The sequence below is a fragment of the Doryrhamphus excisus genome, linkage group LG5, assembly GCF_037039965.1.
Source record: "Doryrhamphus excisus strain RoL-2023G ecotype Guam linkage group LG5, RoL_Dexc_Guam_v1.1, whole genome shotgun sequence".
NCBI classification, from domain to species: domain Eukaryota; kingdom Metazoa; phylum Chordata; class Actinopteri; order Syngnathiformes; family Syngnathidae; genus Doryrhamphus; species Doryrhamphus excisus.
Window position 1 is genome coordinate 8,301,688 of NC_136361.1, and position 27,853 is coordinate 8,329,540.

At 39.4% G+C, this 27,853-nt stretch overlaps 1 protein-coding gene across 2 annotated transcripts; it reads left to right on the top strand.

Moving 5' to 3' along the window:
• The first annotated feature begins 743 nt into the window (after positions 1 to 743).
• fli1rs (Fli-1 proto-oncogene, ETS transcription factor-related sequence) lies at positions 744 to 26,970 on the top strand. 2 transcript variants are annotated; one of them, XM_078790654.1, is made up of 9 exons: positions 744 to 906; positions 12,719 to 12,915; positions 13,118 to 13,284; positions 15,079 to 15,282; positions 16,875 to 16,964; positions 19,668 to 19,736; positions 21,608 to 21,667; positions 23,334 to 23,381; positions 26,024 to 26,970. In XM_078790654.1, the coding sequence occupies exons 1-9, from the start codon at positions 808 to 810 to the stop codon at positions 26,545 to 26,547; spliced, it is 1,458 nt and encodes a 485-aa protein (XP_078646780.1). In that variant the 5' UTR covers positions 744 to 807; the 3' UTR covers positions 26,548 to 26,970. The 2 variants fall into 2 exon arrangements, with proteins under 2 accessions (XP_078646780.1, XP_078646781.1); XM_078790655.1 differs by lacking the exon at positions 744 to 906 and adding an exon at positions 1,220 to 1,353.
• Positions 26,971 to 27,853: the final 883 nt, after the last annotated feature.

Below are 27,853 nucleotides of genomic sequence, written 5' to 3' on the forward strand. Positions count from 1 at the left end.
AAAATATACAATTTTGGAATAAAAAAAAGTTGTAATATGAGAAAAGAAGATATCAGAAAAATGACGATAGTAAAATGTTCTTAGTACAAAACTTCTTATTATAAAATATCAAAGTGGCCATCATTTTTAAAAATATTTTATAGAAAATATATAGATTTTTTATTTGCTATAAATATATATATATATATATATAAAATTTTGGAAGAAAAAAAGTTGTAATATGAGAAAAGAACATGACAGAAAAATGACGTCAGTAAAAGTTTTTAGTAATTTTTATATTTTTTATATTTTAAAATATAGAAAATATATAAAAATATACCATTTTGGAAGAAAAAAGTTGGAATATGAGAAAAGAAGATATCAGAAAAATGACATTAGTAAAATGTTCTTAGTACAAAACTTCTTATTATAAAATATCAAAGTGGCCATCATTTTTGGAATAAAATGTTTCATTCCCACAATAATTATTTAGACTTAATGATTGTATTGTGAACATTTTTTCCTCATTTTTGTCACACCAATTCAACTTCATCCTCCTAAAATAACATTTTATTTTATAACATTGGATGCTGCAATTCACAAGGCGCACCTGCAACTGTTTGCTAAATAAACAACAAAACTAAAAACCTGATGCAGGTTCAACGCTTTTTGTGGCACAGGATGACTTCACTTCCCAATTGAGAGAGAGAGAGCAAGAGAGAGAGAGAGAGAGAGAGAGAGAGAGAGAGAAGTTGTCATCCGGTTATGGTCTGAGAAAAAAAAAAGTGTAACTACAATGGTTTGCGCCATCTATGCACCTTCCTCCGCATGAATCCAAGCGAGCCGAGGGCGCCAATTATTTGCGTGAAAAAGGAGTTCAATGAGCGACAAAGCGAGGCTGCCGCCGCAATGGACTGCACCATAAAGGTGAGTAAGAGTTTGAGGACTTTCCAGGCTTCCACCCACACCCGCGCGCTGCGTCTGGCGGGTGAGAGAGAGTCCCCGCTCTTTCCTTCTTGTACAAAATTTCCTCTTCCTTCCCGTTCGTGGTTGTATGTCGGCTGTATAATAACACAACTTAACCGCCGCATCTTTGCACTCTGATAACGCACGCGAAAAAGCCGCGCGCTAATTAGCGTCAGATGGGCGAAAAAAAGCGCGCTTTTGAGTGATTTATTTTTATTTATTTATTTCAACGTTTGCGCTAATTATACGACGTTCGCCCGCATTTTTACCAAGGAACTATACCCCACACTTTGGGGACTTTTGGAGGATTTATGAACGATATTCATCCTGCTATATAAGCTCGTGCGCACTCAGAGCAGGTGTCCCTGAAGGCACCATGGACTGGAGGACCCAAAACCCACATAACTGGTATCTCCCTCATTTTTAGCAATTTTTAAAAAATGTTTTCATATTGTTTTCAGTTGTGAGAAACAACGAAAAACCTTCATATTTGACATTTAAATTGAAATGATGCATTTTCAGGCCATTGCAAAACAGCCGGGAAGAAAAAAAAGGCCTCGGTAGATTGAGGAAGTTATATTTGTGTTATTTTCAGCCTTTTTCGAATGTGATAAATTCAATTAAAACTAAAACTATCACAAAATGATAAGGATTTCAACCAACTTTGAGGTAAAATGGCGGCCAAAGCTCCTTTAATTTATCCAGGAGGCCTTCCTGTATGAAAATGGTGTCACATGCACATTCTTTGCTGATGAAAACACAATAGACCCCTCAAAGTTTTCTCTGAGTGTATGTTGATTGTGTGTGTGTGTGTGAGGTTATTTTAAGTCTAATTTATAGCTGCAAACGGGAGCGCTTGTCAGGTGTCGTTATCTCAACTCTGCAGGCTTCCTGTCTCAAACCTCAGACTTTCCGCACATATTTCCGCTGGCCCTGGACCACCAGAGAGCCGAGAGAAACAATCAAGCGCCAAACAAATAAAAAGTGTATCGAAGTTGACGAGACCTGCTCTCAAACCACCACAATTTGGAGAGGCCTCGACGATGTTTGCAAAATCAGCTCTGGTCGACTTTTGCTTCCGCTTTTTTTGGGCCTCAGACGAGCTCGACCTTTGCACAACTTCATGTCTGCTGGCTTCTTTGCTGCAGGCTGATCGCCTTCCAAAATCTCCTGGCTGTCACAAAACACAACTTTGATAGCATATCTCGCAGCGATTATTCAAAGTCTTTTTCAATAACGGCTGAAAGTCTTGTTTTTTTAAATAATAAACTTCATATTCTGAAGGCCCAGAATATCAAAGTGGCCATCATTTTTTATTTTTTATATTTTATATAAAATATATTTATATAATATATATATTTTTTATATATTGCATATATGAAATATATATATATATATAATATAACATATAGAAAATATATAAAAACATACCATTTTGGGAGAAAAAAAGTTGTAATATGAGAAAAGATGATATCAGAAAAATGATGTTAGTAAAATGTTCATAGTACAAAACTTCTTATTATAAAATATCAAAGTGGCCATCATTTTATTTATTTTTTATATTTATTATATTTTATATAAATATATATATATTTTATATTTTTTATATTAATATATATACATATATAAATATTTAAAAAATATAAATATATATATATAAAATGACCTTAGTAAAATGTTCTGTACAAAACTTATTATAAAATATCAAAGTGGTCATCATTTTTTTTATTTTTTACATTTTATATAAAATATATATTTTTATATTATATATATATATATATATATATATATATATATATATATATATATATATATAAATATACCATTTTGGAAGAAAAAAAGTTGTAATATGAGAAAAGAAGATATCAGAAAAATGACGTTAGTAAAATCTATCAAAGTGGCCATCATTTTATTTATTTTCTATATTTTATATAAAATATATATTTTTATATTTTATATATTAAGAAAATATATATATAAAAAATATAACATTTTTGGAAGAAAAAAAAAGTTGTAATATGAGAAAAGAAGATATCAGAAAAATGATGACAAAAACCAACTTTAATAGCATATCTTGCAGCGATTATTGAAAATGTTTTTCAATCACAACTAAAAGTCTTGTTTTTTTTAAATAAACTTTATATTCTGAAGGCCCGCTGGGCCCTGATCTGCCTAAACCTCTCAGAAAAACCACAAAACAGCTAAGAAACGATTCAGTCACGATAAGGTGGAGTAGATTTCATATTGCTTAAACACGGTGTTAAAACATGCTAAAAATAGCAGATTATATAAAGGAAAATTAATATCCATAAAGTAGGAATAACTTTCAAAGGCTATACTTATGTTTTGTTAAGTTTGCACAAAAAGTAATCACAAATAAACCCCTTTTTTTTTTCTTCACAACAAAACAAACCATGCCGTTATTGATGGTATGGGTACGGGTGTTAGGACCCAGCCCAAATTCAAACCCACTTTATCATACAGGGCTCTACATTAAAACCAAAAATGACTTGCCCATAGGGAATCCTTAAGGTGAGAGCTACTTGCCCCAACTTGCCCCATGTAAAATGAAAAGACTGCCATAATGATATCATCTCATTTTTGTGGCATCACATGAGAATCTGACGAAAGAAATGAGTAAATACTCTGAAATTAGAGGATATCTGCTTTTTTAAGTCAAACAACAATTTATCACATACCAAAATACTTGTTGATTAATTGCATAATTAATTGTTGCAGCTCTACGTTCTACCTTACAACCACAATGAAATTACGAGTAATGGTTTTATTTCATTTGAACATGCATCAGATTCCAATTGAGTGCATCCCATAATCAGTTCCCAGTTCCACATGTCTAAAAGGAGTAGGAAGAAGCAAAGCTTATTAAATCCTACCCCTCCATCTGGTACTTTTACAATCACTAACTGTTACATTTGTTCACTTCCTACTTTCCATAATACAGTTTAAGTTTTTTTTTTATATATATATTTTTTTAAATAATTGTCCTTACTCAATCCATTCCATAATTTGATTCCACATACTGAAATGCTATGGCTAGCATAACGTAGTCCTAGCATAGAAGTGTTTCAAATGTACTTCTTCCCTGAGATCATATTTCTCTTCTCTTGTAGAGAAGTATTGGATGACATTTTTAGCAAATTGCTTATTTTTAGCCTTATGCATTATTTTAGCTGTTTGAAGATGAACTATATCAGCAAGTTGAAGTATTTGTCATTTTAGAAATAAGGAGTTAGTATGTTCTCTGTAGGCGGCACTATGAATTATCCTTGCTGACCTTTTTTGCAGTACATTTAGCAAGTGAAGATTGCTTTTATAGTTATTAGCCCATATTTCCACACAATAAGTAAGATATGGTAGAACCAGAGAGCAATAAAGAGTGTGGAGTGATTTCTGATTGAGAACAAATTTTGCTTTGTTCAATACTGAAATATTTCTGGCCACCTTATGTTGTATATTTGTCATATGAGGTTTCCAGCTCATATTTTCATCTATTGTGATCCCCGGAAATGTATTTTCGTTCACCCTTTCAATGTCCACACCGTCTATTTGTATTTGCTGGTGCGTGTCCTTTCTGCTGTTAGTGAATATAGCAAACATATGAACTTCTTCTTTCGTCTTTTTCCGGATTATGGAGTCGCCACAGCAGTGGTATGAAAATGTTTGGGCACCCATGGTATTTTTCAAGATTCTCCTTTATGAATGACTGGTTGTTGGAATCAGCCATTTCAGTTAAATATATCATATAGCAGACAAACACAGTGATGAATGAGAAGTGGAATAAAGTTTATAGGATTTACAGAAAGTGTGTAATAATTATTTAAACAAAAGTGGGCGGGTGTCAAATGACCTGAAAGCAAAGATTGTTCAACATAATGGTTTAGGGGAAGGATACAAAAAGCTAGCTCAGAGATGTCAGCTGTCAGGTTCCACTCTGAGGAACATAGTGAGGACATGGAAGACCAAAGGTACAGTTCTAGTTACAACTAGAACTTATAACTATAACTACATAAGCAGAGGTGAAGGATGGTGAGAACAGTCAAACTCAACCCAGAGACCACCTCCAAAGACCTGATGGACATGATCTGTCCATGCTTGGAAACCATCAAACCTGACTCAACTGAAGATGTTTTGGAAAGAGGAATGGTCAAAAATACCTTCAACCAGAATCTAGAACCTCATTGGAAGCATTTATTTCTACTAAATATTGATGTCATTTTTCTGTTGGGGTGCCCAAATTTATGCACCTGCCTACTTTTGTTTAAATAATTATTACACACTTCTATCTAAATTCTATCAACTTTATTTCACTTCAAATCTGTCACTGTGTTTGTGTGCTATATGATATATTTAGGGCTGCACAGCGGTCGAGTGGTTAGCGCGCAGACCTCACAGCTAGGAGACCAGGGTTCAATTCCACCCTCGGCCATCTCTGTGTGGAGTTTGAATGTTCTCCCCGTGCATGCGGGTTTTCTCCGGGGTTTACTCCCACATTCCAAAAACATGCTAGGTTAAATAGCGACTCCAAATTGTCCATAGGTATGAATGTGAGTGTGAATGGTTGTTTGTCTATATGTGCCCTGTGATTGGCTGGCCACCAGTCCAGGGTGTACCCCGCCTCTCGCCCGAAGACAGCTGAGATAGGCTCCAGCACTCCCGCGACCCTCGTGAGGAAAAGCGGTAGAAAATGAATGAATGAAGGGTGTACCCCGCCTCTCGCCCGAATACAGCTGTGATAGGCTCCAGCACCGCCGCGACCCTCGTGAGGAAAAGCGGTAGAATGAATGAATGAATGAATGATATATTTTACCAAAATGGCTGATCCCAACAACTAGGGATTTATAAAGGAACATCTTGAAAATTATCAGGGGTGCCCAAATCAAACAATCATCAATCTCTTGTGTTTGATTATCAGAAACAAAGGGATATTCCTTTACGGGTCCTAAGTTTAACCCCCCCCCCAAGCCGCCGCCTCCTCCAAAAAACTGGCAACATCAATTAATAAAAAGTCTTGAAGCTGCATAGGCAAGGCTAATAAACGCACACAGCGTGGTCGTATATGGCTTAAGACAAATAATGTTGTCATTTTTCTGTTTATTACTGCATGCCAGCCCTTCCTGTCCTTTCTCTGCAATGTGGGGGCAGTCGCAGAATTGTCTTGCAAGGCCGTTGGGGCCCAACTGGGAGTTTTACAGACGACTCGCACGTATTGATTATTGAAAACGAAATAGATAGAACATCACAGACATAAGCATGCATGTGATTACGCCTCAAAAGCTGTAAAGAGTTAGGCAATACGGCATGATGATGCAACGCTGCTGACTCTCACAACAAAATTCAAGGCTCGAAATCTTCCGCTCGACGGTGCAGCCCCATGCAGCTGGAGTCACAGTTTGAGTGCCAGCTCGACTGGCCGTTTTTAACGAAAGCCTGTGCAGCAAAGGAGGAAGTCAGCCGTGGCAGTAGCGGTAATATTCTGCTATGTTCGTGTATGCAGAGAAGGCGCGCACCGCTTGCGGTTGACAGAGAGAGAGCGAGAGAGACCATCGGCAAGCTGCAGTTCTATCCACAAAATATACATCTTCTTCTCTTGAGAATACGCCGTCTGCAGGACTAAATACAATTCACAGCAATGTGATTCACTCACCTGTGCCATCATTTGATTTGCTGCCGCTAATAAAATACTTGTTTAGGAGGCACTGGTTCATCACTTTTTGCTCTTTTCCTTCACAAGTTGTTGAAGAATTAGACCATGTTGGCAGGGACGCCATGATAGATGTTTTCCTAGCCATACTTGGCAGTTTGGCATGCCAAAGTGCACTTGCCTGACGGGAATATCACTGATTGGATTTACTTGCCCCAATTTGGTTTTAACTTGCCCCGGGCCATCGGTACATCGTTATTGTCGAGCCCTGCATAAGTCACACTGGAGTATAAGTCACATTTTTTGCAGGTAATTTATTTTCCAAACTACTTGACCAAAACGGACATTACGTCCTCTTGGAAGGCAAGATCTAACAATAAAAGAATAGAGAACAGGCTAAATAGGTGTAAGATATGCTAACACAATGCTTATTCAGCTACACCAAAAATAAACATGAACAGAAAAGGTATCCAGTGTTTATGTAACATAAACAGTAATTTAATTTATAAGTCGCTCTGGAGTATAAGTCGCAGGAACAGCAACCTATGAAAAAAAAGTGTGACTTATAGTCTGGAAAATACGGCATATGCCACTCACTGGCTGACTGAAGTCGACATAAGCGGTTGTTGACATAACCGCTGTTCGCACTTTATTTGTGGCTGACATAGTTTTCCTCCAATTGTGCATATTTTGGTTTGGATTTTTGTGTTTTCGTATGATATTGTAGCCATTTTCAATGGCTAAATATAGCAATAACAAGGACATTGTACAGTAGAACATGTACAGTAGAGTGGAACATTGCTTAGCATCGCTAATCTGTTCTTGAAGGTCCGACTCTAACCACAATGAATGCTAACCAAATACATTTTTCCCATAAAAATCAAATTCATCCATCCCAGAAAGCTTTTTAGAATTTTTTTTATAATTTCAGCACGATAGTTTTACACGCAGAAAACAATTCAAAATACATATAAATTATGAATGAATGAGATAAGTGAAGATTTAAGGTAATTTATCTTGAAGACGTGATTCTTGGCGATGCTTTGGCAGCGACATCGACATCGACCGCCACCACCTTTCTGTTTTGACACAAGTTGTCTCTCGTTGTGTTTCTCGCCTCAATACCGAAACCTGGTGCTTCTCAACCAGTGGGTCGGGACCCCCTCGGAGGGGGCCCAGGGACCTGCCAACATGTACAAATGTATGTAAAAAGTCGCAAGTGGCAGCGTTTTGATGAAGAAGGTGAGAAATGCTACTGAATTCAAGAAATAACTCATGGCAAAACAGGAAGGTGGTGTCTTTGGGAAAAAATGTTTATTTAATCCCTTCCATCCCTCATATATACATATGTACATATGTAGAATTGCTTTATGCAAGTACAACTATAATTGTCAACTGCTGATGACATCATAGAATAGCAACATAACTTCCTGTTCTGCTTGCTAATAGGATGCTAACAAGGAAGGACGTTTTCTGATGTCACAAATATATTAACAACACGGTTGGACTCATGCAGTGTATTAACTCATTCAATACCAAAGATGATATTTTTATGTTGGTTTAGCAGAGATTTTAGCATATGCACACATACAGTTTAGTTCCAAATATGAAAATGGTAAAAACGTCTTGGTGCTATATTCGTAATTAAATTATTATTGTGATGCAAAACCACTCAAAGTGTATAACTTATGCCTGAAATATATTATATTTTGTTTGCAAAAATATGTTTTTTTTCTCACTGTTTTTTGTTGGGAACTGATATTTTCCTGAAACTTACCAAGATGTAAAAAGGTAGAAACAATTCTTTTTTTCCTGATGAAAGATGCAATCCTAATCTTTATTTTGGTAGGTTCCACGTTTAAATTGCAACAAAATACGATATTTTTTGTGCCTTGAAATATCATTCTAAATTGTCTAAAATGGCCGCTACTGAGGGGGATACAAGCAACTAGTGACTTTTTCTGGCGTCGTTGGGAGTTTTCTGGTATTTGGGGACTTAAAAGTTAAACCACAAATTCATCTGCAGTTTCTGTTCTCACTTAGCAGCAGTGGGTGCTGCTGAGACGCCTGTCCCATCCCGCCCCGCCCCCAAAGCAGTCACAAGCTGTCAGTGCACTGTCAGCTTCCATGGCACGCTGAGAGCATAGCGGAGCTCCGCGTGTCCATGAATCATCTTGCCGTGTTTTACAGAGCGGGATCTAAAACGTGAATGTTTGCTAATCTTCATGAAATGAAATGAATGATTTAAATTGCCGTGTGGCAGGAGAACAATTTGTGATAAATAAACAAGTTGTCGTAACTACAAGATAAGAGGTGGAGGATGAAGGCGAGTGCGGGCTGACAGAGATCAAATATTACATTCATTCATTCATTAATTTTCTACCGCTTTTTCCTCACGAGGGTCGCGGGGGTGCTGGAGCCTATCCCAGCTGTCTTTGGGCATGAGGCGGGGTACACCCTGGACCCTCGCCAGCCAATCACAGGGCACATATAGACAAACAACCATTCCCACTCACATTCATACCTATGGACAATTTGGAGTCGCCAATTAACCTAGCATGTTTTTGGAATGTGGGAGGAAACCGGAGTACCTGGAGAAAACCCACGCGTGCACGGGGAGAACATGCAAACTCCACACAGAGATGCCCGAGGGTGGAATTGAACCCTAGTCTCCTAGCTGTGAGGTCTGCGCACTAACCACTAGACCGCCGTTTTTATAAAGGAATGGCCAATAGCTTTTTTTCCTTAGATCATATGCAGCTATTATGCAAATTAGCCCATGACATTGGCAACACTCACAGCAGCACACGCGCCATATTGTACGCTAGACGGGGAATGTACACAAACCGAGGCAAAATTGCAGTAGAAAATTTTGACACTAACCAAAAAACGGGCAAATCTAACGAGGTTGGACGCTAACCGAGGTTCCACTGTATATACAAAAACTTGACCTGTAGCATACACACAGAGTGCAGAAGAGTAGAGAACATAGTAGAAATTAAATTAGTAAATGTGTATTTTTCTCATTGTACTTTTATTAATGTTAAAATCTTGTCTTGGGGCAGGTGGCCCATTTGGATCTCAAATTGTACGTCAAGCACATATGGCAATGTGGGCACTTTTTAATACTACTACTACTACTACTACTAATATGGGGAAATATGTGGTAATAACTATAAAAGCAATCTTCACTAACTAAATGTACTGCAAAAACGTCAGTAAGGATAATTCATAATGCCGCCTACAGAGATCATACTATCTCCTTATTTCTAAAATCACAAATACTTCAACTTGCTGATATAGTTCATCTTCAAACAGCTAAAATAATGCATAAGGCTAAAAATAAGCAATTAGCTAAAAATGTCATCCAATACTTCTCTACAAGAGAGGAGAAATATGATCTCAGGGAAGTACTTCAGTACGAGGTACATTATTAAAAAAAAACACAAAAAACCCAAACTGCATTATGGAAAGCAGGAAGTGAACAAATGTAACAGTTAGTGATTGTAAAAGTACCAGATGGAGGGGTAGGATTTAATAAGCTTTGCTTCTTCCTACTCCTTTTGGACATGTGGAACTGGGAACTGATTATGGGATGCACTCAATTGGAATCTGATGCATGTTCAAATGAAATAAAACCATGACCATTACAATGTTTCAATATTTGGTCTTAACAAGCAAAACTCCAAAAGCTAGTTTAAAAGGCTAGGCTACGATACAACTGAAGACACAGGACCGTCCTCCAGGCCCATGCTTCCCCCCACGTCTGTTGACCACAGACTGGTGTTGTTTTGCAAATTTAAAAATGACCCACATCTTTTAAAACCATCCCCCGCTCCACCCCACAGCACTTCCTCTCCCTCCGCCTGAGCCAAAAGGTTCTGCTGCATATGGCAGCCGGGTTTCCTGTAGGCCGCTGAGAAAGCACATCGCTGACGTACGAGGCCTGAAGACAATGCTGGGCTCCTCTAAACAAACACCCACTCTCAGACTCCTCACATCTTTGGTGCATGCCGCAACGGCAGCAGCAGCGCCATCTTGGCTTTTTCCTTTGTAAATCTGTGTTGAAAGTGCTGAAGACAGGAAGAAGGACTTGTGTCTCCATGTGACTCCACCCCCAACCTACTATAACAAAAACTCCAACAGTCAACATTTCAGATGCTTTTTAAGATGTGTCCTTTCTGTCCTGATCTGCTCTTTTTTTTTGAAAATATAATTAAAAAATAATAATTTGCAAGATTAATGTAATATTATAGAAAAATAAGAATATTTTTTCATTTACCTTTATTAAAAACAATAAGAATAAATAATGGGAAAATAACATTTTCATAGCATAAAGTTGAAATAAAAATAAATCATCATATTCATATTCATAAATCATCATAAATCAATCATATTATTCATTCATTTTTTACCGCTTATCCTCACAAGGGTCGCATGGGATGCTGGAGCCTATCCCAGCTGTCTTCCGACGAGAGGCGGGGTACACCCTGGACTGGTGGCCCAGCCAATCACAGGGCACATATACGTAGACAAACAACCATTCACACTCACATTCATACCCATGGACAATTTGGAGTGGCTAATTAACCTAGCATGTTTTTGGAATGTGGGAGGAAACCGGAGTACTCGGACACGCGTGCACAGGGAGGGTGGGATTGAACTCGGGTCTCCTAGCCACTCGACCACCGTGCAGCCCCCCACACCACACTCACTAAATCATATTATGAAAATCAAAATAAAGTTGTAATTTTTGGAAATTAGGTTGTGGGAAGTTATATTGTTAATAATAATATATTATTCATTAAATGAATGAAGAGGTGATATGAGCATCCAATGCCATAATGTGTACCATAGTAAGTGTCAATATAGTGATATATATAGCACATCATGACTGGTTCAAGACTCTTCATCCTTGTATTTAGCAAACATCAACTGCTTGTATTGTTTCTTGAATTGGCTCATCGTTGTGCATTGTTTGATTTCCTTACTCAATCCATTCCATAGTTTGATTCCACATACTGAAATGCTATGGCTAGCATAACGTAGTCCTAGCTTAAATTACACAAATGGTTGCAAGCGCTTGGTTTGATTTGGGTAGCTTCATCTGTAGGCCTGTTTGACACATTTAGAGCATCACAAACAGGCATTTTTAGAGCTTTTTCATCAACATGGCTATTACGTATTTATGTATGTCCGCCACTTGCTTGGGGGTCTTGCAGGGTAATTGAATAGGGGGCATCAACTCTACCATGCTGTGATCAATAAATAGTCAGAATGATGAGATAAAGTCATCATTATTAGACAAGAAAGTCGGAATTATGACAGTCAGAAAAATGAGACTGCAAGATAAAATGTCATAATTATTAGACAGGAAAGTCATAAATACAATATTAAAAATCTAAATGATCAGATACCAATTTTGACTTTTTAGCTCATAGTAATGCCTTTTTATCTCATCATTAACACTTCTCGGAATTTTGACTTTATATTTCATAATTATGACTTTCTTCAGTTTGACTTTTTAAACACACAATTACTTGGGATATTTGATTAATCCGTCGGACGCCAATGCTGTATATTGCTGTATTTGAGGTCTTAATGTGTATTTAATTATAATATTATAATATTAACATATAAAATATAACATATTATATTAATTATATTATATAACATTTTATAATATTTATTAATATTTTAATATTATATTTCATTTAAGAGGCATATTATAAGGTTTCAAGCATGAAAAACAGGCATTTTAAGAGCTGTTGAAATCAAAGTGTCCGTTATGTTTTGTGGGGGACTAACTGTAACTTAAATGCTCTAATCTGATAACGGGGTGTTCAGTGGAATTATTCCCACACCAAGTACATAAAGCTACGGGATGTTGATCACTCAAAATACTTCATATTGAGTTATTGCCATCTTTTGTAGTTCAAAGAAATACAGGCACAATTTTTTTCCCGACCCAGAGCTAATTGGAGATCCTCGCGGTTATTTGCTGTTGTAGCACCGGCGACTAGCGGTTGAGGCTACGGTTAATTGAAGAGAGGTGCTTAATTGGAGCGTTTAGGGTGAAGCCGTCATGAACGCTGCAGCTGTGTTCCACAGGAAGCGCTTTCTGTGGTGAGTGAGGACCAGCCCATTTACGAGACGTCCTACACGGCGGCCATGCACATCAAGGCGGAGATGACGTCGCCGGGTGGGTACAGCCACGCGTCCGCCAAGCAGAGCCCGGAGCCGGCCGAGCCCGACTGGGTGTCTGCGCAAAACCCTGGCAAGAGAGGCGAGCACGTCAACGGAACCAAGTGAGTCAGGAAAAGGGGGGATCAGTCCAAAGGGGATCAGTCTGTGGGTTTCTCCATACAACGCAACTGTAATGATTTGTCAGTGTAAGTTTCCTGGATTACCTTTAGAGTCTTAAGTCACAAGGATGCGTCCATACCTGTATGGACCGGGTATCAGGTGGGGAACATGCCATAAGCCCTATAAGTCCTCCCTGTGTTCCAGCCATGAGTCCCCGGTCGACTGCAGCGTCACTAAACGCTCCAGACACATGAGCAATGACGGCGTCCCAATGGCGTACCAGACCTCGTACACGGAGCCCCGTGTCAGTCCTCAGAATGTGACCTCACCCAGCAGTACCACCGAGGAGAAGCGGGTCATCGTTCCGGCAGGTGAGCAAACCACCCAATCGTTGTCCCCAGAATACAATTTGCAACCACAATGCCAAAGTGCTAAAATAACTAACTTGTATTCTGGACTCTGGATTCTGGAAGTCACTACAACTAGACAATAGCAGAAAGAACACACCTGAGGGGCAGAATGGGCTCAATTAAGGTAGCAAGCAGTTAGCAAGTTCACCAAACTCCCAATCTCATTCCACATCACTGTTGTTGTCACAAGCCTAGAGATATCTTGGATTATCGTCTTTGGTACATTGGATTCTGGATGTGGACGAATGATACGATACTATCTGGTACCGATAAAACGCCATTAGGTTGGCAGTACCACCGAGGAGAAACGGGTCATTGTTACGGCAGTTGAGCTAACCACCCAATCGTTACCCCCAGAATACAATTTGCAACCACAACGTGATAAAATAACTAACCTATATTCTGGATTGTGGAAGTCACTACAACTAGACAATAGCAGAAAGAACACACCTGAGAGGCAGAATGGGCTCAATTAAGATAGCAAGCAGTTAGCAAGTTCACCAAACTCCCAATCTCATTCCACATCACTGTTGTTGTCACAAATGCCACTAGGTGACAAGTCTCAAATTCAAGTCTCTGTGGAATTTGACGAGAGTGAGTCAGTGATTATTGTGTTCTAGTACGTGGATATCGCCTCGCATAGAAGTCTGTGCTAACAGAGAACCATTAAGACGTTAGGGTGTCTGCTGAGACCTACAATCCAGTCTACTATTACGGGCAACAAAAGGTGCGCCCATTGTTTTGCTCCTGGAAATGAGTCTCCCCCTTCCTGAATCGGTACACTGACTCGTCATCTTTCCGGGCATGGTGATCGGTTTTAAGATATGAAATGTTACTCGAACTTAGGCTATTGTGTGAGGATGATGCAAGTATCTGACATCAGTGGATTGTGCCGTTAAAAGAAACCTGGCAGCTACTTTTGTGCCTTAGTTATACGCCTGTTGCTACCATTTACAGCAGCAGAGGGCACTCTCATCTTTTTATGTCCACTGAGGGCCATATACTAAAAATATTAAAAGGATGCTGAGAAGTTATATACATTTCAAGTAAAAACTGCATCTCAGAAAAAAACACATTTGTGCTATTTTTTAATTTTCCAATTTTTTCTGCTTTCTTTATAAATAACTTTTGTAAATGTAAGACTTCTTCAGCAAGCTAATTAAAAAAACATTTGTTTTGTCTTTTTCTGATATGACCTCAAAATAGATTTTTTTCTTTCCTTTTTGAGGTCTAAGCTACCAAAAGAATATTTCTTCATATTATGAGTTTATTCTCACAAAATTGTGACTTTTTTCCCATGTTGAAATACCACTTTTTTCTCTTATTTAGACTTTTTTTAAAGTTACAGCTGCCCCCCCCCCACATTTCTATGCCCCCCTTCAACTTTGTTCTTGTAAATTTCCATGTCATATTTGTGACTATATTACCTGAATAGTTTGGCATTATTTTATTATTAATGCCATTGCATTATAATTACTTTTTTGGCAACCTAATTTCCAAAAAGTACAACTTTATTCCAAATTGTTTTTCTGTACTATTTCAATGTTATGCTACTAAAAGGACATTTCCCCCTAAAAATATTACGTTATTCTCTGAAAATGACTTTTTTTCCCTTTTCTATTTACTTAATTCTTGTAAAATTCTATCGATCCATTTTGTGTCCCACTTATCTTCATGAGGGATCTTGTTAAATTCATTCATTCATTATGCTGGACTTCAGCATAATAGATCATTTAAAATGTGAAACCTTGTCAGATCCCGAGGTTTGGACCCAAGACCACGTGCGTCAGTGGCTAGACTGGGCCATCAAGGAGTACGTCCTGGAGGAAGTGGACGTCATGCTCTTCCAAGCACTGGACGGCAAGGCCCTGTGCAAGATGACCAAAGAGGACATGATGCATCTCACGTCCGCCTACAACGCAGACATCCTGCTCTCGCACCTCAATTACCTCCGGCAGAGTAAGGCGACGCCCATCTCTTCTTGCATATTTTAAGTCTGACCATGAAAAACGACTCAGTCTCTTTTCTCAAGACGGTCGACTGATCTGTTGCTCAACCTTATACACTCCTGATCAGAATTTAAGACCAGTTGAAAAATTGCAAGAATGTACTTTTTGTTGGATCTGAAGGGGGTTCCAAGTAGAGCTTCTAAAATATTTCTCAGTATGCATTGTAAACAAAAATGTTAAAAAAAGGAGTCAGTAATAAGGAGTTGAGTCAGTTTGGGTATGCTTGATGCCCATGTTTCCAGGAGTCTAGTGGGAATGTTCATCCAGGTGCTGAAGCAGGCTTAACACAGGGCATCAACTGTCTGGAACTGATGGCCATTTTTGTGAACTTCCCTTGCCATCCATCCCCAAATGTTCTCCATTGGATTTAGATGAGGGGAACACTCAGGGCGGTCCAAAAGAGTGATCTTATTCCACTGGAAGAAGTCCTTTGTGCACCTAGCAAGACAGCCTCAAGTCCCAAAAGTGTTAAGGCAGTCCCATAGTGTCCCTACATCATGCCGTGCGTGTATTTGCCTTTAGACATGAGTATATTAGTTAAAATGCTAACATGCTAAAAGTTAGAATGTTAGCGTTGTCCTGATGAAAAAGCCAATCATTACCACACAGGCGAGGGCCTAGAGATGTTGCAGGGATGCCCCCTACAACATAGCCAGCTGCTGTTTGACGCCCCTGCACTACCTGAAACGCCATTGTTCTTTCTTCCACCTTTCAATGTCCGATGTCCCATGTCTGGAAGAAGTCCTTCGTGCACCTAGCAAGACAGCCTCAAGTCCCAAAAGTGTTAAGGCAGTCCCATAGTGTCAATACATCATGCCATGTGTGTATTTGCCTTTAGACATGAGTAAATTAGTTAAAATGCTAACATTCTAAGAGTTAGCATGTTAGCATGCTAGTGCAGCGTTGTCCTGATGAAAAAGCCAATCATTACCACACTGACGAGGGCCTTAAGATGTTGCAGGGATGCCCCCTACAACATCGCCAGCTGCTGTTTGACGACCCTGCACTACCTGAAACGCCATTGTTCTTTCTTCCACCTTTCAATGTCCCATGTTTGGTGTTCTCCTGGAAATTCCAAAAGTGGCACCAGTAACAACCTTCACTTGGGCCGAGGATGGTACCGTCTTGACGGACAGCCAATGGGATCCTCCGGCTCAGGGCCGGTGACATTTATTTTGGGTCTTCCACTTGGACTTTTTTTGCTCCTTAAACTTCAGGATCTTTGAAAAAGTTTCAAGCCTTGCTTATGCAGCCCAACAATCCCACTGCGTTCCAAGAGAGAAAGCTTCTTTGCTTTTGCCATCAAGAGATCGTGACAGTGTGAATACCTGACACTAAATCACAACGACATTTCTTTGTCTCACTCCCATTTCTTCGTTTTGCATTTTGAAGCGATACTAAGAACCTCCTCAAAATACAAAAGTGGAAAATGTACATTCTGGCAATTTCTTTCTCTTTGTCTGGATTCTGCATGTTTTGCTTGTTAGCATCTGTTGCTAGTGAACAATCAGCAGAACTGACTCACATCCGTCTTTCTTCCAGGTAGCCCTACTTTCTCGTACACCACCACTCAATCCAACAACACGCCACCACCAGCCCCGCCCCCACAGCCTCGACTACAGGTGAAAGCAGGTGAGTGCCAAGGATGACAATCAATGATCTTAAAAAGGTCAGTATGTTTCCACACGCTGCAGAAAAATTGACTGCATTAAAATCGCCTGAATCACAACTGCAAGATTTCTATGAATCACTATATATATAATATATACTATATATATATAATCACAACACACGTTGTTTCGTTAATATTTTAACTCCATGCTTCTACATTTTCCTTCTTTTCCTTGTTAGACGACACATTTTCTCATTGACTTTTCCATTTCTATTGCTGTTTTTTTTTTCCAACCATTTTGACATTATGACTTTTCCCAGAATATTTTAACTCTAGAACTTTTTCCACAACATAATTTGCCCCCAAATTACAACTTTATCTGCTGTTTTGTTTCATGTTTTAAAATAACATTTAATAATATTTTGACAGGCGTCACGTTGGTCGAGTGGTTAGCATGCAGACCTTACAGCTAGGAGACCAGGGTTCAATTCCACCCTCGGCCATCTCTGTGTGGAGTTTGCATGTTCTCCCCGTGCATGCGTGGGTTTTCTCCGGGTACTCCGGTTTCCTCCCCCCTTCTCCAAAAACATGCTAGGTTAATTAGCCACTCCAAATTGTCCATAGGTATGAATGTGAGTGTGAATGGTTGTTTGTCTATATGTGCCCTGTGATTGGCTGGCCACCAGTCCAGGGTGTACACAGACAGCTGGGATAGGCTCCAGCACCCCCGCGAGCGGTTCCTAATCAAGTGGTCTCTTTTCAACATTTTGCGTTGATTACGTTGTCATGGTTCGATTTCAGCGATGTTGACAACCGCTTATGTTGACGTCAGATAACCGATGTCTGCTGTAGTTTCTCGGTTGATGGAAGCGTCCCCGCATTGATCCGCTTCAACAAAGACTTAAAGTGTCTCTCTCGCCCGAAGACAGCTGGGATAGGCTCCAGCACCACCGCGACCCTCGTGAGGAAAAACCAGTAGAAAATGAATGAATGAGTATTTTGACATTATAAAATTATGACTTTTGCTCATTAGTTTACATGCCTTGACCTTATCCTTGCAAAATTACTGCTGATTTCTCAATTTTTGCCATTTTATATTTACAATGTTCCACACTTTGGACACCCCTATACTACTGTATTTCGCGACGGGTCAGTAACGGGTCACTTCCACAAGAAAGGCTCCAAAACTGCTGCATTGGTGCTGTACAAGACAACCCGGCATTTATTTGCCTGTACCTTTTACACCAGGGGTCTCAAACTCAATTTACTTGGGGGCCACTGGAACTTGGGTCTGGGTGAGACTGGTCCGCATCAGGTTTTCCAAAAAAAACCAACGCATTTATTAAAAATAAAAAAATTTAAAAAACTTTGCTTTGGTTCCAACTTTCTACAAGAAAAGCTCTGATAAAACATTCCACTGTTCTCAAATATCTTAATTTTTATTTTTCTGCACAAAATAAGATGAAAAATAAATAAACAAATCAAGAATAAAGAAAATCAATCAATCAGTAATAAATAAATATAATAATAATAAAACGGCAAATAATAAAAACTTAAGAAACCACATATAGTTGGTGGGTAGACAAATGATTTTTTTCAGATTAAAATGAACAAAGCATTATTAGAGCCCTGTAGACATGACAAAACACAACTATAGTCACATTTATACTCTTTTTATTAACATATTGCGCAACTGCAGGGTCTTGAGACACATGCTAACTCGCAAACTAGAGAGCTTGCGACCTAAACGGTAGCCTTCAAGTTATTTCCTTTAAACTTAAATAGCCAAAAACTTACCACTTCCACACGGATAGGGAGGATAAGTATTAACAGTTATTTAACCTTTAACATGAACATGAATCAAACGTAATCATTTTTTCTGGGTACATGATACCATACAGCATCCATATCAAACTTGCGCGGGCCGCACTAACATTAAACTTTCATATCAAGGCGGGGGCCTCAAACTAGTGTCCGGCGGGCCACATTTGGCCCGCGTGTTTGAGACCCCTGTTTTACACAGAACCCGGAGAAGTGGCAAATTACATTAAGCGGCCGGGATAAGTTGGGTGTTAAACATGGCCACTGTTAGAAACAGGCTGCCTCTGATACCGCTTCCGAAGCCGGGGTCAACTTTGGCCACTCAGGACCACGTCGGTGCCTTTTATACAGAACAGGCAAAGCGAATTTACAAGTTTGACAGATGGGGTCATAGGGTCTTGGGCTGACCTTACAAATTCTCAGTTTATCTCAAACCAACAAGAGCGTTTGAATGATGGAGGGTTCTAGAAACAATGTGCAGAGTTCACATCCCCGTTACAAAGTCTCATGAGTCTAAAGGGGTTCCTCGGCACAACACCCACCTTAAAACTGATGAATCCCAAACTCAACAGGCCGTTTCAGACAGGAAGCAGCTGCACTGGCAGAGGAAGCTGTGTGCAAAGGGGGTATAGGTCGCACTGCTGGGACGCAACTCACAATCTCATGAAGACAGGGGTGGCTAAAACAAAAGAATGCTCACCCAAGAAACTACAGGTCATCTCCAGACGCTCCTCCTGCGCGTCCGATTTCTTATCGTCTCAGGGTCTAACGTTTACGGGCTTCCTTCCCGTGGTTGCTTCAATGGCCACTTCAAAAGATCGGTGCTGCTGTTTTACAAGCACACAAACGTCTGTGGACAACTTGTCCTTGTGAACGTTCATCTCATTCTCTGTTCTGCACAGAGAGCACTTTTGATGACATCGGACGCAGGAACAGCTGGCCTGCTAACAGCATGGCGGTCGTACCCAAAGGTAAGAAACCACAACTTCCTTGTCAACATTTATTTGTATTTCTACTAGGGCAGTGATTTTCAACCACTGTGCCGTGGCACACTAGTGTACCTTGAGAAACCGTCAGGTGTGCCGTGAGGAATTATCCAACATCACTTTTTATAGTTAACATTGATTAATCATCATTTGCAAATATTATGTCAATAGCCATGGACCCAAATATTCCAATTGCATTTGGTATATTTGCTCCAACTGAAAGAATGGAACAGGGATGGAATATTCCTTTAACCAATCCAATTCGATGAAAAATAAATAAACAAATCAAGAATAAATAAAATCAATCCATCAGTCATAAATAAATATAATAATAATAATAAAACGGCAAATAATAAAAACTTAAGAAACCACATATAGTTGGTGGGTAGACAAATGATTTTTTTCAGATTAAAATGAACAAAGCATTATTAGAGCCCTGTAGACATGACAAAACACGACTATAGTCACATTTATACTCTTTTTATTTACAACATATTGCGCAACTGCAGGGTCTCGAGACACATGCTAACTCGCAAACTAGAGAGCTAGCGACCTAAACGGTAGCCTTCAAGTTATTTCCTTTAAACTTAAATAGCCAAAAACTTACCACTTCCACACGGATAGGGAGGATAAGTATTAACAGTTATTCAACCTTTAACATGAACATGAATCAAACGTAATAATTTTTTCTGGGTACATGATACCATACAGCATCCACATCAAACTTGCGTGGGCCACACTAACATTAAACTTTCATATCAAGGCGGGGGCCTCAAACGAGTGTCCTGCGGGCCACATTTGGCCCGCGGGCCGTGTGTTTGAGACCCCTGACCTAAACACTTCTATACTTTATTCACAAGTGCAGTTTTATTAAAAAAGAAAATATATATCTATATAAAACATGTCCTGAGTTTAATTATAAAATATTAGCATGATTGAATTTGATCTTTTCCTGTTTAAATTGATCCCGGGTGCGTTCTTTCAGTGCATGCTCAGATATGACGTAACACGCAAATCCAGACGTTCTTCAGTTTTAAAAATGGAGGCCAGCAATCGGCACTGGACTAAGCAAAGTTTGTTTTTGATTCAAACTAAATTTCAAGACTGGACAGACGAAAAACTGGCAATACGGAGTTATTCCAACAAGTGAAAGAAAAACCTGGGGAAGCCGGTATCACGTGATGTTGATGTTTATGTTTTACTGGGCATGCCCTATTGACTATTCTGTTTGATTTTCAAGGCGCATGTAGACAAGAGATTGGAATATTTCTTTCTATGGATACCATTGTTTCCCGAAAGGTCATTCGGAAAGAGAAAAAGTGGTGATGTAAAAACGTGGCTACTGTGGAGTGTCTGTGGTGTAAAGACTGGCAGAGCAATGTAATATTGGTCCGTGTGGCAACACCTACCTTGTTCCTCCGATAGACTTATTGATGCACGTGTGAGGTTGTGGTGACATTTTGGAACATTTTTGGTTAGTGGTGTGCCACAAGATCTTTCCAATGTAAAAAACGTGCCGTGGCTCAAAAAAGGTTGAAAAACACCGTACTAGGGATCGACCGAAATGGGTTTTTTGGGGCCGATGCCGATACCGATACCGATTTTGTTCCATCACCCTTAGCTGATGGCCGATTTTGCTTGGACTGATATTTGTAGCCGATATTGCTTTTGATCCCTCAATTTACATGAAAAAATGACCATGATAACAAATATTCCAGGCCGATACCGATACAAGGAAAAAAACGCAAATATCGGCCCGATATATCGGCCGGCCGATGTATCGGTCGATCCTTAATTTCTACGATAAATGGCAAAAAAAACAACAACTCTCAACTCGTGTGTGTGTGTCTTGCTAGGTTCCTCCATGGAGCACCAACACAGTAGAGTGACAGAACCTGCTTCAAGAATTGTCCAAGGTGACGCATGCCACAAAAAACATCTTTAAAAATATAGAAAACAACATCAAAACAAAAAATGCATAATTAGCATAAGTGCTAATAAGATAATGCTAGTTGAACAATGAAGATAGTGGACCCTACACAAGCACTATTTGAATGCATACAAAAACACACATTTTCACAAATGCTGCATTCAGTAGCGGTTCTAGCTGTGGGCCACATCGGCAGTTGCCCACGGCGCCATTCTCCAGGGGACACCGTTGAGGGGGAAAGAAAAAAAACTATTTACTAATTCTCGGCACTCACCAAATGCTCATACTCGAGATACTCGCCACCTTAAATGTGATCATACGTCCAGTACGTGATTGGGCGCTGGGGCTCAGCCTTCAGCTTAATTGTAAGATTTAAAAAATCGTACTTAATATATTTTTTTTAATTTACCAAAAAAAAAAATTCTTAATTAAAAAAAATTAAAAAATAAAAATAATAAAAATTATAAGTGGCTATGCATTGGTTTAGCCTTGGCTCCTATTTGGGTGATAGTAGGAGATGATGATATGATTGAAAATACTGTTCATTTGTCTCAACAAAGACATGGAAAAGACCCTAAAAGACCCTAACCCTAACCCTAAGCCATCAGGTGCACAATTTAGAAAGTAGAGTAGTAAGGGTCCAAAGATAAAAAGGTATTCAATAAGGTATTCAAATATCCAATCCATATCCATAGGTATGAATGTGAGTGTGAATGGTTGTTTGTCTATATGTGCCCTGTGATTGGCTGGCCACCAGTCCAGGGTGTACCCCGCCTCTCGCCCAAAGACAGCTGGGATAGGCTCCAGCACCCCCGCGACCCTCATGAGGATAAGCGGTAGAAAACGAATGAATGAATGAATGATTTCACCTGTAGGGGGCGCCTATGAGCCAAAACATCTAATATGATGTGGTGTCCAAAGTGGTTGGCAGAACATTCTAGCAATATCATGTAATAAAACTAAAAAAAAAAAAAAAGAACGCATGGGGGAAAAAAAAAACATCTTTTTACAAGAAAAAGAAAAACAGTTGTAATCTAATGAGGAAAAAGTCATTATCTTATTATTCAGAGAATAATGTAAAAAGAGGAATCAATTTCTGAGCATAAGGTTCAAATATAAAGAAGCCATAATATTAAGAAAAACAAACAAAATAACAAATACAGTCATAATTTTTTTGAAAATTCGGTTGTGGAAAACGTTAAACTAGGAGAATAAAATATGGGGATAAATTCATACTAAGAAAATTTAAGAGCGGAAACTTGAAATATTTAGACAAAAATGTTGTATTCCAACAAGAACAAAGTCCCAATAAACTGTTATAATAATAATAATTTAACATAATAATAATGTTAAAATAAAATGTTATTTTAAAAAGGCGTTATATGAGAAGCAAAACAAAATCAAGTTCAAATTTGTTTAAATAGTTAAAAATTTTGAGAAGATTATGAAAATTAATCAAGAAGACATGAAATATTTGGAATAATAAACAGTAAAAATAGGGAAAACATAATTAGCTTTTTAAACAATAATCACAAAGCTGAGATACAGGTTTTTTTTTATCCAACCATTTTCCGCTTTTTTTTTCCATATAGAAAAAGTTTGTTTTGAGTAACGTGTGTAACATGTTTTTCTTGTTTTCATGTTTTTTCCAGACCCCTATCAGACATTAGGGCCCATAAGCAGCCGCCTAGCAAACCCAGGTAGGACTCTTAACAGCAAATAAGTGGGTGACACAAATCAAATGAGACCTTTGCACTGTCTGTCTTGGCAACGGAAGAGTAAAAAGCAAACAAACGCCGGCTGCCAAAGTTGCCTGTGACTGTTTGCCTCGCTATTTTCCTCACAGAGGGCCAAGTCGTTGGCTCATCCAAGAACCGAACAGGCGAGCAAAGTTGGTACAAGCTGCCTGACCTCAGCGCCCAAAGGCCTGTGGGTAGGTTGCATTATCCCTTTTGGAGCCACACAGTGAAAAGGTCCCATTTGTTTGGCAAAACCAAACAAGCTATCGTGCTAGCTTAGCCTAACTGCTGAAGAAAAACTAAATGATCAAACTTTCAGATCCCTTGCCTTGACTGACTGATAGCGGTTGGTTGATTCCAGACCCGACTGCAATAAGTGAATTTCCACCAAATAGTATTCAATATTAATACATGGACAAAAATGTATACAATTTTATTTTATTTTTTACAACTAAAATGAATAAAAATAAATTTGATTTTATTTTTCGGACGAGTGGCTAGGATATGAAGTCAAGGCAAAAACAGTGGCCGGTCTTACGATGATTATTACATTTATTACTGTTTGATGTTATCGTTGTGCCTGTTGTGAGGTAAATATCTATAAAATTGCCATTTGTGATTTTGTGAAGTCTAGTGCCTGTTAGTAGTGACATCTAGTGGCCAGTGTGTTATTACTGCATTTGTCTTTCAGTAGGTCTTTTTTCTAGCTGAAAATGGTAATGGTAATGGTTTTATTTCATTTGAACATGCATCAGATTACAATTGAGTGCATCCCATAATCAGTTCCCAGTTCCACATGTCCAAAAGGAGTAGGAAGAAGCAAAGCTTATTAAATCCTACCCCTCCATCTGGTACTTTTACAATCACTAACTGTTACATTTGTTCACTTCCTGCTTTCCATAATACAGTTTAAGGTTTATTTTTTGTTTTTTTTTTTAATAATGTACCTTGTACCGAAGTAGGAGGTGATATGAGCATCCAATGCCATAATGTGTACCATAGTAAGTGTCAATATAGTGATAGTGAAAATAAATCATATTATTCATTCATTTTTTACCGCTTATCCTCACAAGGGTCGCATGGGATGCTGGAGCCTATCCCAGCTGTCTTCCGGCGAGAGGCTGGGTACACCCTGGACTGGTGGCCCAGCCTATCACAGGGCACATATACGTAGACAAACAACCATTCACACTCACATTCATACCCATGGACAATTTGGAGTGGCTAATTAACCATGTTTTTGGAATGTGGGAGGAAACCGGAGTACTCGGACACGCATGCACAGGGAGGGTGGGATTGAACTCGGGTCTCCTAGCCACTCGACCACCGTGCAGTCCCCCACACCACACTCACTAAATCATATTATGAAAATCAAAATAAAGTTGTAATTTTTGGAAATTATGTTGTGGGAAGTTATATTGTTAATAATAATATATTATTCATTAAATGAATGAAGAGGTGATATGAGCATCCAATGCCATAATGTGTACCATAGTAAGTGTCAATATAGTGATATATATAGCACATCATGACTGGTTCAAGACTCTTCATCCTTGTATTTAGCAAACATCAACTGCTTGTATTGTTTCTTGAATTGGCTCATCGTTGTGCATTGTTTGATTTCCTTACTCAATCCATTCCATAGTTTGATTCCACATACTGAAATGCTATGGCTAGCATAACGTAGTCCTAGCATAGAAGTGTTTCAAATGTACTTCTTCCCTGAGATCATATTTCTCCTCTCTTGTAGAGAAGTATTGGATGACATTTTTAGCTAATTGCTTATTTTTAGCCTTATGCATTATTTTAGCTCTTTGAAGATGAACTATATCAGCAAGTTGAAGTATTTGTGATTTTAGAAATAAGGAGTTAGTATGTTCTCTGTAGGTGGCATTATGAATTATCCTTACTGACCTTTTTTGCGGTACATTTAGCCAGTGAAGATTGCTTTTATAGTTATTAGCCCATATTTCCACACAATAAGTAAGATATGGTAGAACCAGAGAGCAATAAAGAGTGTGGAGTGATTTCTGATTGAGAACAAATTTGGCTTTGTTCAATACTGAAATACTTCTGGCCACCTTATGTTGTATATTTGTAATATGAGGTTTCCAGCTCATATTTTCATCTATTGTGATCCCCAGAAATTTATTTTCCTTCACCCTTTCAATGTCCACACCGTCTATTTGTATTTGCTGGTGCGTGTCCTTTCTGCTGTTAGCAAACAGCATGATTTTAGTTTTACTTAGGTTCAAGGACAATCTTCCAAAAATGGGAATATTGGCTGCGAACTTGCATGCAAGGAGACAAAATCAATACAATCTTAACAAGGCTTAGGGGGGGGGGTCGGAATATTACAACAGAGGAGGGGTGATCTTCTCATGTGAGGGACAGTCTCACATGCCTAGACAACCAAGGCTATTTGTATCAGGTGATAAGCATCTGGAGGACTTGGATAGCAAGTTAGTGTGACATTATTGAAGCTAGTAAAAATGTGTTATAAGAGCAACAACAAACAGTATTCTTGTACCAACAGGACATTAGGAATTTTCCAAGGGTGGACAATTCCAATGCTAACATGCAATGTTGCTGCATAATCTCAGGTTCAGGCCAGATCCAGCTGTGGCAGTTCCTGCTGGAGCTTCTGTCTGACAGCAACAACGCCGGCATCATCACCTGGGAGGGCACCAACGGCGAATTCAAGATGACAGACCCGGACGAGGTGGCCAAGCGCTGGGGCGAGCGGAAGAGCAAACCCAACATGAACTACGACAAGCTGAGCCGCGCGCTGCGTTACTACTACGACAAGAACATCATGACCAAAGTGCACGGCAAGCGCTACGCCTACAAGTTCGACTTCCAGGGCATCTCACAGACGCACCAGAATCACGCGTCTGAGGGCGGCATCGTCAAGTACCAGACTGAGATGTCCTACATGCAGCCCTACCACAGCCACCAGCCCAAAATGAACTTCATGGGGGGCCACCCTGCGCCCATGCCCGTCTCCCCCGGCAACTTTTTCGGCCCTCCGTCCACATACTGGAACTCACCCAGCAGCCCCATCTACCCTGGGGCGGCCATGACCAGACATCCCGCCACCCACTCCCACCTGAGCTCGTACTACTGAGCACACACACGGCAAGCAGAAGGGGCGGGGGTCAAGGCATGCCCATTTAGAGCTCATCAGGGGCGCACCCGAGATGAGTACCTGAAATTAGGGTGATGATGCTGTGATGTCTGATTATACAGGGCATTACGATGCAGTAAGGACCGTGTGCACGTGACGACGCACGGAAACGCTTTGGCACAGTGTACTCTTCCTGGAATATTATGAATATAGTGATGACACATTGTATTTACTGTATCCATTTCTTACGGAAACCACCTTTCCATTTTTTTTTTAAGTACCTCGTTTGATAGTGTAAAAACAAGTACGGTTTTCAGGAGAAGAAACTTATGAACGACTCATCTGTAAAACAAATTGTACAGAATCTCCGTCATGTAGCAACATTTATTCACAATGTAAAGTTAATAAATGTTTCTTGTACCTAACCACCGACTTTGATTGAGATTATTCGGTTGCAGGCGGCACGGCGGTCGAGTGGTTAGCGCGCAGACCTCACAGCTAGGAGACCAGGGTTCAATTCCACCCTGGAGTTTGCATGTTCTCCCCGTGCATGCGTGGGTTTTCTCCTGGTACTCCGGTTTCCTCCCACATTCCAAAAACATGCTAGGTTAATTGGCCACAGGTATGAATGTGAGTGTGAATGGTTGTTTGTCTATATGTGCCCTGTGATTGGCTGGCCACCAGTCCAGGGTGTACTCCGCCTCTCGCCCGAAGACAGCTGGGATAGGCTCCAGCACCCCCCGCGACCCTCGTGAGGAAAAGCGGTAGAAAATGAATGAATGAATATTCAGTGCAGGGGAGCCCAAAGTCAGTACTTTAAAACATCGATAAAGTATAACTACAAAAAAAGGCATAAATTAACATAAATTATATTGATACTAACAAAAAGGTAAGCATATGAAGTAGGAATAGGACTGTTCCGACTACCTTACACATCGTAGTCGTAGTAAGCAGTGATATTTAGAAGTTGTGCACCACAATGAAACATTATTGAATAGACACATTTGTGTACTAGTAAAGTGTTTTGAATCCGGAAAAAAATGCTCAATGGTCAAACAATAATTTGTGAAGCAAAGGTGAGAAAAATACACCGAGAAATGGAAGCGCTAGATTTTGTAGCTTGTGCAAAATCAGCACTTGGTATTGGATCTAATCGGTGGTGTTTCATTGTGACCACTTCAAATTGTCACAGCAATGTGATTCACTCACCTGTGCCATCATTTGATTTGCAGCCGCTAATAAAATACTTGTTTAGGAGGCACTGGTTCATCACTTTTTGCTGTTTTCCTTCACAAGTTGTTGAAGA